Source organism: Onychomys torridus, chromosome 2 (assembly GCF_903995425.1).
Source record: "Onychomys torridus chromosome 2, mOncTor1.1, whole genome shotgun sequence".
In the NCBI taxonomy this organism is placed as follows: domain Eukaryota; kingdom Metazoa; phylum Chordata; class Mammalia; order Rodentia; family Cricetidae; genus Onychomys; species Onychomys torridus.
Genome location: NC_050444.1, coordinates 21414039 through 21429612, shown reverse-complemented (window position 1 = coordinate 21429612; position 15574 = coordinate 21414039). Strand labels below are relative to the sequence as shown.

The 15574-nt window shown below is 41.4% G+C and overlaps 1 protein-coding gene across 1 annotated transcript in view; it reads left to right on the top strand.

Moving 5' to 3' along the window:
* LOC118578704 (signal-regulatory protein beta-2-like) overlaps positions 1 to 13780 on the top strand; it is a 39134-nt gene extending 25354 nt beyond the window's left edge. The window contains exons 4-6 of the mRNA XM_036179871.1: positions 4156 to 4509; positions 12628 to 12747; positions 13720 to 13780. Coding sequence (XP_036035764.1) covers positions 4156 to 4509; positions 12628 to 12740 — 467 coding nt within the window. The 3' untranslated portion in view covers positions 12741 to 12747; positions 13720 to 13780. The remainder of the gene's footprint in view (positions 1 to 4155; positions 4510 to 12627; positions 12748 to 13719) is intronic.
* The last annotated feature ends 1794 nt before the right edge of the window (positions 13781 to 15574 follow it).

The window sequence follows — 15574 nt, the reverse complement described above, 5'->3', positions numbered from 1 at the left end:
GTTCTCTTAGATCCTGGGTCCCCTGGAACAAGAACCTCTCTATTCTGGAGCCACCTGGAACAGGGATTTGACCTAGAATTCCCCAAGTAGGATTCTTAGAGAAGAGTCAGAGCCAGTGGCAGGGTTACAGAACTGGGGACAGTTGCTTTGTTGTGGTAAATGAAAGTGAGGGCACAGGAAATGGCCTCTGAGACACAGCAGGGAAGTGGGGACAGAGTCTCTGTTTCAGCCTCAGTGTCCTCATCTGTGGCCTGGTGATGACCACAGATCCTTTAGAGGTAAAGGCTGACCCCAGTGTATATCATGCGACACAGCAGCTCCCCCTTAACCAGGTGGCATTATGGTTATAAAACCCTGGGTAACTACTCTAAATTTGAAGCACAGTCTCCCTTCATGTACAACGTATATGCCTGTACTCTCTTTTTGAGGGTGCTACTATGACTATTCACAGAGTTGCTGAGAGACTGGCATCAAGAAGCCATGAGAGAGAAAACCTTGCTCTCTGTGCAGTCCTCAGTTTTCCTTTCTGTGAAGATGACAGCCATGTTCCTTGATCAATGTTATGAATGAATCCTAGATGGCGGGTCATTATAGGGCATCACTAGTGCTGTGGTCTTCAGGAGAGGGGACTGAGAGTAAGTGTGTGCATATGGTCAGGGCTATCACAGAAATACACAAGTCCCTGGTACCAATTTCTTTCTAAATTAAGGTTACAATAGCTGTGAAGAAACACCATGGGCACAGAAACTCTTACAAAGGAAAATATTTAGTTGGGGTGGCTTACAGTTTCAGAGGTTTGACTCACTATCAACATGGAGCAACATGGCAGCATTCAGGTAGACATGGTGCTGGAGAATAAGCTCAGAGTCCCACATACTGATCCACAGGCAACAGGAAGTGAAATGTGTGTCATACTCAACATTTCTTGAACTAAGAACACCTAAAAGCCCACCCCCACAATTACAAACTTCCTCCAACAAGGCCATAGCTACTCCAACAAAGCCACATCTCCTAATAATACCACTCCCTATGAGCTTATGGGGGCAAATTACATTCAAACTACCACTTCCCTCAAACCTGTAGAGGCATCAGGTACGCTGGAGTTTAGATAGTTTGATTTCAAATAACAGTTGTTTACAATCTGAATTTGACGGACATTAGAGAAGGAATTACATATATAGAAATACAAATGTGTAATGATATTTTCAAATGCAGCCTGTCACACGTAATAACTTCAGCACAAGATATCTAAACAACACACTGCCTTCCTCACACTACTCCACCCATAACATTGACCATGGAACATGGCTGTCATCTTCACAGAAAGGGAAACTGAGGGCTGCACAGAGAGCAAGGTTTTCTCTCCCATGGCTTCCTGATGCCAGTCTCTCAGCAACTCATGTGAATAGTCATAGCACCCTCAAAAAGAGGGAACAGGCATATATGTTGTACATGAAGGGAGTGTGTCCTTCCAACTAGGGAGTGTTACTGTCTGCTCAACAGGCTCATACCTGTGTCTCTTATGATTAACCATTAGGAAATGAACCACCTTTAGCTTCTTTTTGCAGAGGCTAATCACTGCTTTTCAACCTCAAGCTCAGTCCAACTGAAGCCCACTTAGAGATGAAGCTAGTGAGCTCTCAATGTTAAATTCAGACTCGGCACAGACGAGAACTACTAGCATGTAGTTCAGGAAAGAAAGCAAACAACTGGAGGAAGCAGGAAAGGCTCCAGCTTTTTAGCACCTCTGTGACATCATTCATTTCATGGGTTACTATTATAGATGTGAATCTACAAATATTTTCCCTAGATTTGCAAGGTTTATGGAGGAAGCCAGCAGAAGCAAATGATAGAAAATATAAAATACACAGATAATTGCCTTCCTTTGCCCAGACTGAGAATCCTACCTGCCGTTACCCTTCTGCATTTACTAGTGGGGATCTTTGTTACATTGTAGAGACAAAAGAACAAGGGATACCACAGAAAGACCAGGACAAACCCTGCACAAAAAAAAAAGCAAAACAAAACAAAAAATCCAAAACTGCAAAAAAAAAAGGGAGGAGGATAAACACTTAAGGTCTGTGTCTAGGACAAGGCCATCACCTTGAAGAAGAGCAGGTCCATAGTGTGGCTGAAGCTCTGGTATTGGTCCCAAGCCCCACAGTAAACAATGACAATGAGAATAAGGTTCTAACATTTAAGAAAGCTCCTCACCATGTGATGTCAACAGTGGTAGCAATTACAGTCACATCCTTGTCTACATGCTACCTTGACTTTGTCTACTTTTGTAGCATGTAGACAATAGGTGGAGCCCCATACAGTGGCATGGACTGGACAAAGAGGCTGAAGGAAAGAGAGGTTTGGGGATTTTGATGAAAAGAAGAGGAGGGATGCAGGAGGATCCTGGGAGCTGCCATAAGGGTAAAAAAGGCAAAATTTTATGTCAATTTTGAGTGGACATACTTTTCTATTAAGGGGATAGGACATGAGGGAATCAGGAGAAAAAACCTTGAAAGGAACAAGTTAAGGGGGGAGTCTGAAGGACTGGGTGTATATTCTGACTGTGGGTGAGGGAGAGAGGGGTTATCATGGAAAGAAGGAAAGAAATCAAACTAACTTTTCATATACCTTAAATTTTTTCTCAGATCCATAAATCACTTTCTCAAACCTCAGCACTTAAACTCTCATATCTTCAGACCTTAATACATACACTGTCATAACTTTAAACTTATCTTCGACCTACATACTTTGTAACATCCATTTTCCTTATCCTACATAACTTACTTGTCTGCTTCTCACAACCTTCAGAAACTCCCAGTCTTTCCTAGTGTGGAACCTGTCAACAGAATAAAGTGTATGTATGAAATGGACTGAGTGTTTATGTTGTTCAAGCTACAGTTAGCCATCAGTATCATCAGAGACTGCAAAGGAAAAATGCGTGTAGGAAGTACAATTTAAATGGCTTTTGTATCAATTGAAATGACAGAAACTGACTGGCTACCTGAACAATTACTCTAGGTTCCTCTATAACTGTTGGGGTCAGAGGTCTCAGGGCAGCATCAGTCTTTGGCTACCAGGCCCAGAAGATCCAAGAGACTTTCCTGTGGAGTAGGAACTTGAGGGTGGCTAGCTACTAGTCTAGGCAAAGTGGGGTAATCAACTCCTTAGTGTCTTGCTTGTCCACAGTTTGGACAGGCTCATAGTAGCAGTCAATGTAAAGGGCAGTTTTCACCCAGTAGCCAGCTTTGTTACCTTTAAAGTGAGCTCCAGGTGTAGGTTCTTGAGTGCCCCATCATCTTTTTTGGAGATTAGGGGTGCTGCCAGGAAATGGTGTGTCTCTCTATCATGCTTGTTTTGTGTGACTGAGTTTAGCTGCAGGCAAGTGGTGTCAGGACAGGAAAGGGTTATCAAGTTGGGAAAGTAGCCAGGGCCTTGGCTGAGGGAGGTGTAAGATAAGAAGGATCATAAAGTAATTAAAAATGGAGAATTTGGCTTCAGGAAGAGAGCAGGGAGGAGGCAGTAGCTGTAGAGGTTGAACTGCAGAGGCTGAGCTGACAGGGGACACAGGAGAGCAAGTGTGGCAGGAGCCAGTGGCTGATACAGGGAACTGGGTTTCAGGACAGAGTAGGGCATCATGGGGCTGAGATGGTTCTGGAGCTATGACAGTGATGGGGGCTGCACTGTTGGAGATATTTTAAGGAACATAGAGGATAGAAAAATAAATTTTTGTATAAGGGAAGTTTTGAGAGTGTAGAATAGAGTTAATATATAAGGGATTTTGGGACTCTGTATTTGTGAAGGTCTCCAGCTACATTCCACTCATATCTAACTAGCTTTAAAGAATCCCATAAAGCACGCCCAATACTATTACACAAGAAGTGCTCATGCCATGTGCACAGAAGGGGAAAACCACAGGATACTGGATGAAGCATGGGAATTGCAAACAGAATTGGGACTTCAGTCAAAAATCCACCCAAGTTCTCAGTGTCAGGGATTCAGTTTCCTTGTGTGTGTTAATCCTTGTGTTAAGAGGCCCAAAAAAGGGGAACTGTGATCACATGCATGCTTAGCTCTAGGAAGTAGCAGTATATGATTATGAACTAGAGGAGCCTGTGGGTTCCCATCAGGATGAGCACTAACTGATGTTTCCTGCAGGAGCAGCTACACTGAAGGAGCTGAAGGTGATTCAGCCTGAGAAATCAGTTTCTGTCTCTGCTGGAGACTCAGCCACTCTGAACTGCACTGTGACCTCCATGCTCCCTGTGGGGCCCATGATGTGGTTCAGGGGTGCAGGGCAAAGTCGGCGCCTAATATATAGTTTCACAGGAGAGAAGTTCCCCAGAGTCACAGGTGTTGCAGATACTTCAAAGAGAAACAACCTGGACTTTTCCATCCGCATCAGTAATGTCACACCTGCTGACTCTGGTACCTACTACTGTGTGAAGATCAACAGAGCAGACACTGACAAAGAGCTTCGGTCTGGGGGAGGCACAGTGCTGTATGTGCTTGGTAAGTACTGCATTGTCCTCCTCATCCCTTATTTCTCCAACAGGTCAAAATGTGTCCAAGATTCTGTGAGCAACAAGGAAGAAGCAAGTCTGCAAGTGACCTTCATGTTCATAGGGTGACTTTACTCCAACTGTAGACCAAGGAAGCAGAGGAGAGGAGAGGACATGCTATTTGCTAGAGGTGCCAATTCTGTTAAATGGGAGTAAATCTATAACCCTTGTCTGCTTCACAATACTTACCTTTCTTAAACTGTCCCAATCTAGTGGCTACATAAACATAGGTGATGCCATGTTCAGTGACAGGGACAAACCTGGCCTACACCTCCAGAATGTATTACCTCATCAGATTAAGTCTTCTCTTTCTGCCCAAAAAACCTGGACCTAGTGTACACCAGGTTCCATTGTAGATGTCAAATGAGATGGCAAGAAGCAGCCTAGCAGGAGCTCTTTACCCAAGATGTGTGCCTTCTCCTCCCAAGAGGAAAAGCACATCAAGGCAGAAAGTGACAAGGCCAGGGCACAGTGTGTTTTTCCCATTTTCTCTTCATCCACGGCACACTGAGATCCTTTGGTACATACCCACATTTACTGTGGAATCTGTCACCCTTGGTTTAGATGCTGGCACCAAGCAAGGCCTTCATCTTGGGTCTGTCTGGAAACATTTTATTTCTTACTTGCACAGGCACTGGAGGATGCCTTCATGCAGATGACCTCCATTCACCAGCAGAGTCATCAGGACATACACTTTGAACTTCCTAATAGAGTCCTGAAGTCTTATTTCTTGGTCTTGATTCTGGCTTTTTTTTTTTTTTTTTTGAGCTGAGGATCAAACCCAGGGCCTTGTGTTTGCTAGGCAAGCACTATACCACTGAGCTAAATCCCCAACCCTGATTCTGGCATTTTTACAGCATGGAGAGCCAGACTATCCAGCCCAACCCTATTTGAGATGTGAGCCCAGTTTGCCAGTACGCTGTCTGTGATCATATAGCCAGCTGGTTCTGGGATCTGGCCTTGAACCCTTATCTGACTCCAGGCCAGCTTCTTGATGCCCCAGCAAGAGGCACCGTCTCCACATAGGAGCCTGGTGTGCACAAGAGATGCTGAGTAAGAATTTCTCAAACTCAGCCAGCATTTGCATTCACCATCAGATCCCCAAGGTTTTCAGATGTTCTTCATAGTCAGATGCTAAGAGTAGTGATGGCAAAGCTACCCCAATGTCACCCATAACCTCACTCCATAATAGAACTGAGAACTGTTCCCCTGTGTAAACAAAGCATCATAGTGCAGCAGCTAGAGATACACTAATTCAGACCCCAGATCATGAACGATTCATTAGTTTCAATTTGTGCCACTAAAGCAGTGCCACAGTGGATGAACTTGTAGAACCATAGTCCTGGCAACATGGCACATGCCTGTGGTTATTTTTTACTATTTGGGGTCCTGCCACCCAGCTCCCAAATAAATACACAGAGACTATTCTTACTTACAAATGTTTGGCCTTAGCTTGGCTTGTTTCTAGCCAGTTTACTTAAATTATCCCATTTGTCTTTAACTATGCTTTGCCTCTGTGATTTTTATCTTTTTTTTCCTATAAATTTTTCTTTCCTTCTTACTCTATGACTGGCTGTGTTGCTGTGTGGTTGGCCCCTGGTATCTTCCTCTCCTTCTCCTTTTCTCACTTTTCCTTTCTCTTTAGTCTGGATTTTTCCTTCTATTTATTGTCTCTTCCTGTTAGCCTCACCTACTTCTCTCCTGCCTAGCTATTAACTATTCAGTTCTTTATTAGATTAATTAGGTGTTTAAGACAGACAAAGTAACACAGCTTTACAGAGTTAAACAAATGAAACATAAAAGAATGAAACACATATTTGCATCATTAAGGAAATATTCCACAGCATAAATGAATGTAACACATCTTAAACTATTATTCCACAACCATGCCCTCTGGAGGAGGGCTGCTGCATTTGAGAGTGAAAGAGTTATAAGGATGTTACCATTTTCCTATTTGGGTGTGGTATAATCTCAAGCCCTCCACAGAGGGAGACAAGAGGAGTGACTTCATCCTGACACCACACAGGGGTCTCACATGATACCTTCTCCCTGCTAGCACAGTATATAGACTTGCTAAAATGAAGGAATGAAGTCATATAACATGCTTAGAGAAACTGTTGCATGTAGAAAATATTTCATCTTTTGAGCTTTATTACTCAGAAACCATAAGACCTTGGGTTTTCACTTTACCTCTCCAAGTCTTAGTTTTCAATTAAGTGGAGGTGAGGGTTGGTGGCTGTCAACAAGGCTGCTCTTTTCTCTTTTGAATAATGTGGTAAACTGAGAGAAACCCTGGATCCATGTTCCTTTATTGGTCTGATATGGGTTTTATCATCTGAAATATAGAATGACTCCAGAATGTTTTAATAAACAGCTTTAGTTTAAAATCACCACAGATACATTTTCTGAAACAACAGGAGATATTTGTGATTATTCTCTTGATAGGGCTCTTAGGCCACCAAGCTCAGGCATGACAAACCCTTATGCTTCAAAGTAGCTGGGCTCAGCCTGATTTACACATTATTGTAAAGTCCAAGTAATGTGCCAGGGACATTTCTTAGAGAGGTGACCCAGAGCCCCTAAGATCCAACCAAGACAGAACCATGTTCAACTCCAGTCTCAGACACAACTGCCCTATATTACAAAAGACTACAGGAGAACAATTTCTGAGGCCACATATTTCTTTTTCATTTAGAATTGTACCTTAATGACACAGTGTGTCCCTGAGCTCTGTCCTTCAATATTCTTATGGTCATCTATTTTCTATAATTAGCTCCTCTGGAGGAGGTGCATGCTGTCTTGATTGTACTGTAAAAGCCACTGGCCAACTTCATGAGAAGATCACTAAAAAAGAGGAGGATGTCAGGGTATAAAGATGTGTCTCAACCTGTGGGCTGTGACCCATCTCTTCTTTGAACACTTTCACAGAAGTCTCATATCCAATATTTATTATGGTTTATAACAGTAGTGAAACTACACTTATGAAAGAGTTACAAAAGTATTTTTATGGTTGAGTGTCATCACCACATAAGGAACTGTATTAAAGGGTCACAGCATTAGGAAGGTTGGGAACAACTGATATAGAGGCTCTGCTCTTCCATAGGTTTTTCAGAGTAAAACAGGAACAATCTAGAGACATGCCTTTATTGGTTTTGCTGCAGCTAACAGTGGCAATGAATAAATACATGATCTCACATCTAGAAACAACTGCAGTGATAGGTAGGATTTGTAAGCAAGTAAGCATGGAATGCTAACTTCATTTCAGTCTTTCTATGGTGATATTTTTATTCAGTTTTTACAGAAGGAAACATTAATGCTCATTAGATAAAGATCAGGATTCATATTAATCACCACTTGGGGTTGAGATGAGCTTTGTCATTTGGTCTATGTAACTTGTCCATCTGCATGCACTCTGATATTAATCCCACTAAATGTTTATTCACTAGATCCAGGGCAGTGTCAAGATGGCCAAAAACTCCTGATAAGTAGTGACTGTTCCCTCAAACCTGTAAGGACATCAGGTGTGTTCATGTTTAGATACCTTGACTTCAAATAACACTTGTTTACACTTCTGGTTTGGGTGAACAGTTTGGAAAGAGTCACATATGTACAAATACAAATGTGTATGATATTTGCAAATATAACTTGTTACATATAATAACTTCAGCACAAGGCATCTACATATCACACTGCCTTCCTCACACTAGTCCACCCATATGTTGCTTTCAACCAGGGAGTATTACTGTCTGCTCAACAGGCTCACACCTGTGTGGCTTATTATATACAATTAGGAAATGAACCACCTTTAGCTTCTTCTGCAGAGAGTAATCATTGTTTTCAACCTCAAGCTAAGACCAACTGAAGCTCATTTAGTCATCAGTCTTACAGAGAGGGAATCTAGGAATGGTAAAGCAATAGGGATGTTGAGTTCTTGCCCTTAGACCATGTGATGAAGGGAAATCTAAGGTCCCTGGGAGCAAGGTCATTGAGAGTGCATACGGTCAAATTTTGTAGCTAAATATTTCCCCTTGACTTGTTACTGTCCTAGGACTTAGGCAAAGTTAGACAGAGACCCCATTACATGAATATGTCTTATTTCCCCATGATAAAAAAAAAACTAAACAGGAGTGGCCATCAACTCCCGTGACTTTTTAAAAACATGGGTTTCTTATCATGAAGCCTTTGTTTAGAGCTTTATCTGCTAGATGAACAATGGCCACCCAAATATCCTTTGTATCACCATTAAAACAGTAAAGTTTAGGAAGTACCAGCTCCCTTAGAGTATGAACTATATAGGTGCTGCATAATTATACCCCCTGATGGTTCTGTCATATGTGCGCAACACCATAAATGCAGTCCACAGTGGGTGCTCAAGTAAATAAAAATAGTTTCTTTCAAGTCCAATACCATCAACAAATTCAATGAAATTAACTATAATTCCCAACAAAGACTTCAAATGGACAGCATTTAAAAATTACTTTATAGACTTTCTTATGTAACACAAAATTAGTTTCTTCGAAAAGTATCACCTTCCACAGTTTCACCAATAACAAGTTTACGGACTCTTTGTCCATTTTATCTGAGTTTTCAAACTTCTGCTATAGAATTTATTAGATGATCATATTGTCCTTTTTAAGTCTAAGTGTATATGCAATTATAAGGTGACGTTCTTCTCTAGGTGTTGATGTGGAAAACTTGTCATAGCTCTTTCATTTCATCAGTCTTTCTGGAAGATTTCCAGTATTTTCCTTTTCCAAAACAAACTATTTTAAGTGGTCATATCCATTTTTTTCAGTTTCTATTTCATTATTTTTCCATTGTTCCCTCTTCAGTATTGTTATAAAACTTTTTGAAAATACCTTATGGGTCATCAAATGACATAAAGGAAATTGGGGTCTTGTCTTGGGACTCTTAATGTCATTCACTTAAGAATGGACTGAAAAGACAGGAAGCTCAATGAGGATTTAATTAGAGTATGGAAGTAAAAGATCCCTTAGGCAGGCAAGCTCTAAATCTCATCAGATTCCCAAAGGTTGATAATGTAGAAAAGAAAGGGAAAACAAAAACAGAAACAAACAAACAAACAAAAACTCCCATTCCGTTCTAGCCAGCACAGAGTCCAGACACATGGTGAGCAACTGGTGGGGAGGGAGCTGTAGAAAAGTAGTGCTGTAGCCCATAGTACCAGGCAAAGCACGCTTGGGTTCTGGCAAGCCTTAAAGATAGGGGAAAAGAGAGAAAGAAAGAAAGAAAGAAAGAAAGAAAGAAAGAAAGAAAGAAAGAAAGAAAGAAGGGAGGGAGGAGGAGGGAAGGAAGGAAGGAAGGAAGGAAGGAAGGAAGGAAGGAAGGAAGGAAGTTATCCCTTCCTAATCATGGCCCAGAAAGGTGAGCTTCACTGTGGCTCAGCTGGGAAGAACTGTCCTGGCGCACGAAATGCTGGGAACAAAAAAGGGCAGCATCTTATTAAAGGAACAATTATTCCACCCCTTTATCATGACTTATGTTTAATTTGGCCTCCTAGGGCCCAAGTTAAGATTCTATTCTCTTGATGGGAAGTTTACTTAGGCTTCTGTTGCTATTCTAAGGATAATATTTCCTTCATTCTCTTTGTTCCTGGTTTACTTTGGCCTTTTTGGATTCCTTAAGGTGGGAGGCAATTCACTTCAATGCTTGATGCAAAACAACAACCTTTCTATGGGTAACTATTGTCTGCTACTTTAATTTAAACAATTTCACCTCTACCACAAGCCCTTGGAACAATGACCATTAGTTCTGGGATCTTCAATGCCAGAGAATTCAGTAACCAAATTCCAAATTCATTTATTTGAGTGTGTTAACCAGATGACTTTTCCATGTCAGAATCCCATGGAAGTATTATTCTATGGTGAAAGTGGGAAGGCAGGCCTTTCCAGAACACTGTGATATTAACACAGATGTGAAAGAGCCTGTGTAACACAGGGAGACATGGGATCATAGGGCAGAAACAACAAAAGACACAGCAACTCCTCAGAGAGCTGGAGCACAGAATGGCCACTGAGAATTCCTTCAGGCTGAAGAGGACGTAAGAGGCAATAGAATTTATATCTGTACTCCACTGCATCAAGTTGAGTATTTGCTTCTTCTTATGGCCCCATCAAGACCATTTTGATTCTTGTTTGTTTTGTCTTTGTTGTTGTTTGTTTGTTTGTGTTTTCAGGCAATGTTATAGTTTCATTTCAAACTCAGGCAAAGAAATGCGTTCTTTAATTTGCCATTCCAGGTTACACAAGGGATGTCAATTAAGGAACTCAAACATCACACCCACAGTCAAAAGCTGAGAAAAACAAATGCAATCTTACTATATGCTGTGTGATGCTCACCTAGCTTTCTTTCCTCTTCTTACACAGTGTGGAGCCCTGTGTCTAATGAAATGGTGCCACCCATACTCAGAGTGGTGTTTACCACCTCAATCAACAGCCAACACAATGCTCCACACACCCACCAACAGGTCAACCATATCTACACAATTCCTTAGCTGAGATGCTCTTCCTAGAATTCAAGGTTGTGGGAAGTGGGCATTTAAAACTAACTGTTACAGACGCTATCTCAGGAAACCTGAGCTAGTTCTACCTCTTGTTCCTACCTCCCCAGTGTTAGTATTGTAGGCATTGGCTACAAAACTGGTTGTTTGTTGTTGCTGTTGTTGTGCTGTGTGTTGAACCTAGGAACCCAACTCAACCTTACATCTTAGGTAAACACTACAACCAATGCACAACCTAACCAGCCTGTTTCTGTTTCTAAAACCAAATTTTAATCTTTGATTAATTTCAAAATTAAAAATACTACTTCCTGAACAACAGAAAAATTTTAGAAGGCATCTACACTACGGTGCACTTGGGCTGTACACTGGCTCAGGCACCAAACTATAACATCTATTTTGATAGACTCTCTATAGGATTTTTGTCCCTCATCTGCATGTTCTCAGCAAGTGGCTTGATCAGGCTGTTGGCCACTTCAGCATGCATCCTTACCCCAAGAATCTGGATTTTTCCAGGATTTTTTTTTTTTTTTATCTAAACAAGGCACTCTGTAAACTCTTCCTCTCAATGTATCATCTTCTTGTGCATGTCTTCTGTACAACTATTCCTAGGTAATTGGAGACTGAACTTATCTTGTATAAGGACAATGTTCCAAGGATTATCCTAAATACCAGCAGTGAGGAGCTTCTCTGAATCCCACTAACTTTGTGACTGTACCTACAGATGAGATTCCACATTGAAGAGGAAATAATAATCCTTAAACCCAATAGTTCATTCTAGATCAAAATATGGGTGGCCATGGCCCAGGAACACAGATATAGGTCACCTCAAAGGCCACTATGGAAGAACTTTTATGGAATTTTGTAGAAACAGAACAAAGAAAGTCAGAAGTCAAGACACTTCTGCATTACATTGGTGGAAACATGGAAGAGATGGGTTATAACACAGAGGAGAACCGTTAGAGGCTTCAAATGCTATCTGATGACATGATTAGCATCAAGGTTTGTAGAAGCTAGGGGTCTGCTAAGTTAATATAGTCTAAAGGAAAACTAATCTTCTGGTTGTACATTCTGAATTATTTACCTAATGGTCACAAAGCTGTTATGTCAAGTACAGAGGAAGGCAATGTATAGGTATTAAGAGAGCTGAATATGGCCCAAGATAATCTGGCTCTGGACCTTCAACAGGTCAAATTCTCCAATTCATTGAATTTCAAAAAGCTAATAATCATTACAAAGGGTTCAGTTTGAAGGTGCAGATTCTTTGTAAGAATTTTTGTTTATAAAATAGGTGCTATGTGGCACTGAGTATAAAATATTATCCAATCTCTCTAGAAGGGAAACTTCTTGACCTATCACAGGGCCAATGGGTAACTTGAAATCTCTTTGCTATATCTTCTGCTTTGAAGTATTGGAGCTGGAATAGGGCACAGATTCAAACTCCTCAGATCTTTGATATACTTTGGAATCCACAAATGGTCCAGGTAAAGATCCCTGATGAGAAACTCCTTGTATGCTCTTTAATGGTTCCTGTTATCACTTGATTTCCAGAACTGAAAACATCAGATACTGCTGAAATCCTTGTAGCTCTGCTCCTTGGACCCAAACTGCTACTGGTAATTGGTGCCTTTGCCGTCTACATGCACAAGAAGCAGAAGGCCTGACTGTAAGGTAGGAAGGATGGAGGGTGTATTAGTTCTTATCTGTCTATGTGATAACACAACATGATGAAAACAATTTATAGAAGAAAGGGTTTATTTGCCCATACTGTTCTAGGGTCATATGAGTCTATCAAACCTGAGAGGCATGAAGACAGATCAGGGAGCTAAGAGCTCACATCCTTGTGGAGAGCATGAAACAGAGAGAATAAACTGGAAGTGTCACAAGCCTTTTTAATATGAAAGCTCACCTCATGTGACAAAATTTCTCTGGCAAGGCTGTACAACCTAAAACTCTCCAAAGAGTACCACCAAGTGGGAATGATGCATTCAAATATCCTAGAATGTAGAGAATATTTCTTATTCAAACCACCAGGGGGATATAGATCTTTGGAATAACAAAGAAGGGGCAGGATCAGCAAGAGGGCCAAGGCATTTATGAAACAGTTTTACCATCTGTGGTGATGACCTGTTGCTTGGGATCTTCAGGAATCTCTTGGAACCCTTTGAGACATCCCAAGCTCCCAGAAAGTATGTATGTCCTTCAGGAAGCTTTCAATCAAGGATCAACAAAGGCATCCAAAGAGGCCTAAAAAAAGTGAAGGACATGGGCCCCAGGGAGGATGTGGGGTATTGGTCACTGGCCCTGTTAAAGGTCACTACAGAAAGTGCAAAATAAGGGTTCATGAGAAATATAAATCTACATTATAGACCAATTTTTAGAAATTCCAGAGACCTGTATTAAGGAATCTTCCTGCTTTGGTCTCTCTGTGATCATGAAGAAGAGACTTAGAAAGACTATGTAACTAAGCCAGTAACTAGGCTTAGTCCTGCATAGGAGGAGAACAGTGCCAGGGACATTGTAGCACTAAGGTACAATGTGTACATTATAGAGAAGATTATTGAATGAGAGGTGATTCTCCTCAGCTCTTCACTTCATTCTGCCATATCAGTCCCTAAATATCTGACATCACCTTTTTTATAGGGGCTCAGACTACAAGAAGCTGTGGAAGATTGCTTCAAATGCCACCCTTACAAGGACAACTCCAACTCAGAATTCCCTATTGTTCCCCCATAAGCATTGACAGTGAACAGTTCTAATGCTGTAGTTCTTAATCTCAATAATAAAAGAATTTAAGAAAGAATTCAAGTGAAAGTTCAAATATAATCTATCAAGTTATGAGGGAAAATTTCAAGTTCAGGCAAGTATATAACTCAGGAACCTCACAGAAGAGAACAGAGAAGTAAAGGGAAAACATACTCATGCTATTTAAGAAGACATGGTGAAAAATTTCCACATGGTGAAAAGGGGGCATTTAGAGAAAAATTAAGGAAGTCTAAAATATCAGAAAAGGTTGACTTAGATTCAGCCAGCATCCAAAACCCAAAAGAAAGAGACAGACAGAAAGAAAAAGCAAGTGTTGCTTAGGGTGATCTGGCCACACTGAGGTAGACAGACCCATTTGAACCTCAACATAGCATGTTAAGACTACACTGGGTAGTGTTGCTGGCTTTGCAGCTGGGATCCCACCATCTCTGTTCTTTGGGCCAGGGGACGAGCAGATGCAGAATCAATGGCACAGATTTGGGGAAGTATGTAAGCAGTCTCATTTTTTAAGCAAAGGGCTTATAATATTTATTTATGTGGCTGTTGTTTGGAGGGCTTTCCCTCTATGGCTATTTCTTGATTTGGCCTTGGATCTGCCATCAACAGTTGTTATCTTGGGGGTCCATTTCATGCTCCTTTGTGTCAGGACACTGCACATGTCACAGCTCTTTGTTTGCTTAAGGTGTGGCCCAGTGCTTTCAGCCTTACCCGCCTCAGGGAGGGAGAATTCTGGGAAGGAAATGGGAAGTATATGAATTAATGGGAGATTCTGTGTTGTTTTATTTTTTGATGCAGGGTCTGGTTTATAGCCTTGACAGTCTGTATACACCAACATGCCTCTCTACGAAAATTTATTCTTCCTATCTTTTTAGTGTGGTTTAAGAGGGTCTGTTGTCCTAGTGAATGACCTTGACCACCTGGAATATTAGGTCTTCACCTAGGTCATAGATTCTGTTCTCTTAACCATGAGTTATCTTTAATGAGCCCTTATAGATACTCTAACATCTTTCTAAAAAGGTAACCCTGAAATCATTTAGGAGTTACATCAGGATCAGAGCCCCCAAACTTTTGTTATCTCTGACCTTTGGAGAGAACAAGGCTGCCAAAAGGCCCAAGGCCATTTTGGGCTTCTGGAAAAAGAAGAAACTATTTGGATCTTTGAGGTCTTTTTGCCCTAAACATCCTGTTTAGTTTCAACCTCTTCTTTTTGTAAATATAATTCTTGATTGATTCTATGGAAATTTCACATCATGTGCCCCATTCTTGCCCACTTACCAGTCTCTTCATATCTGTTCCTTTCCCCTGCAGTATCCCTTCCCAAAAGAAAACTCTGTGAAATATTAATTAAGCAAAGGCCACCAGATCAGTATGGCCACAGTAGCAGCATTACCCTCAGACACCAACACGGTCTCATTCCTGTGGCCTTAGGTGGTGGTACGACCACGGACATCAACTTAGACCCTAGCTGCTCTAGAGCCACAGACCCAGACATGGCTCTTGGCAGCAGCCTGGGCCTGGGCAACCATAGCCCTGTGTGGCAACACAGGCCATTCTCATAAGCATGACCACCATGGCAGCACAGGACCCAGAGACCTACATGGCCATAGGTTGTGCCCTAGAGCCTGAAATGAATGTGGCCTTTGGTGATAGGATGGGCCACACATACCAACACAGACCCTAGCTGTGGTAATACCATGAACTCAGACATGGTCCATGGCAGCTGCCTCAGTTT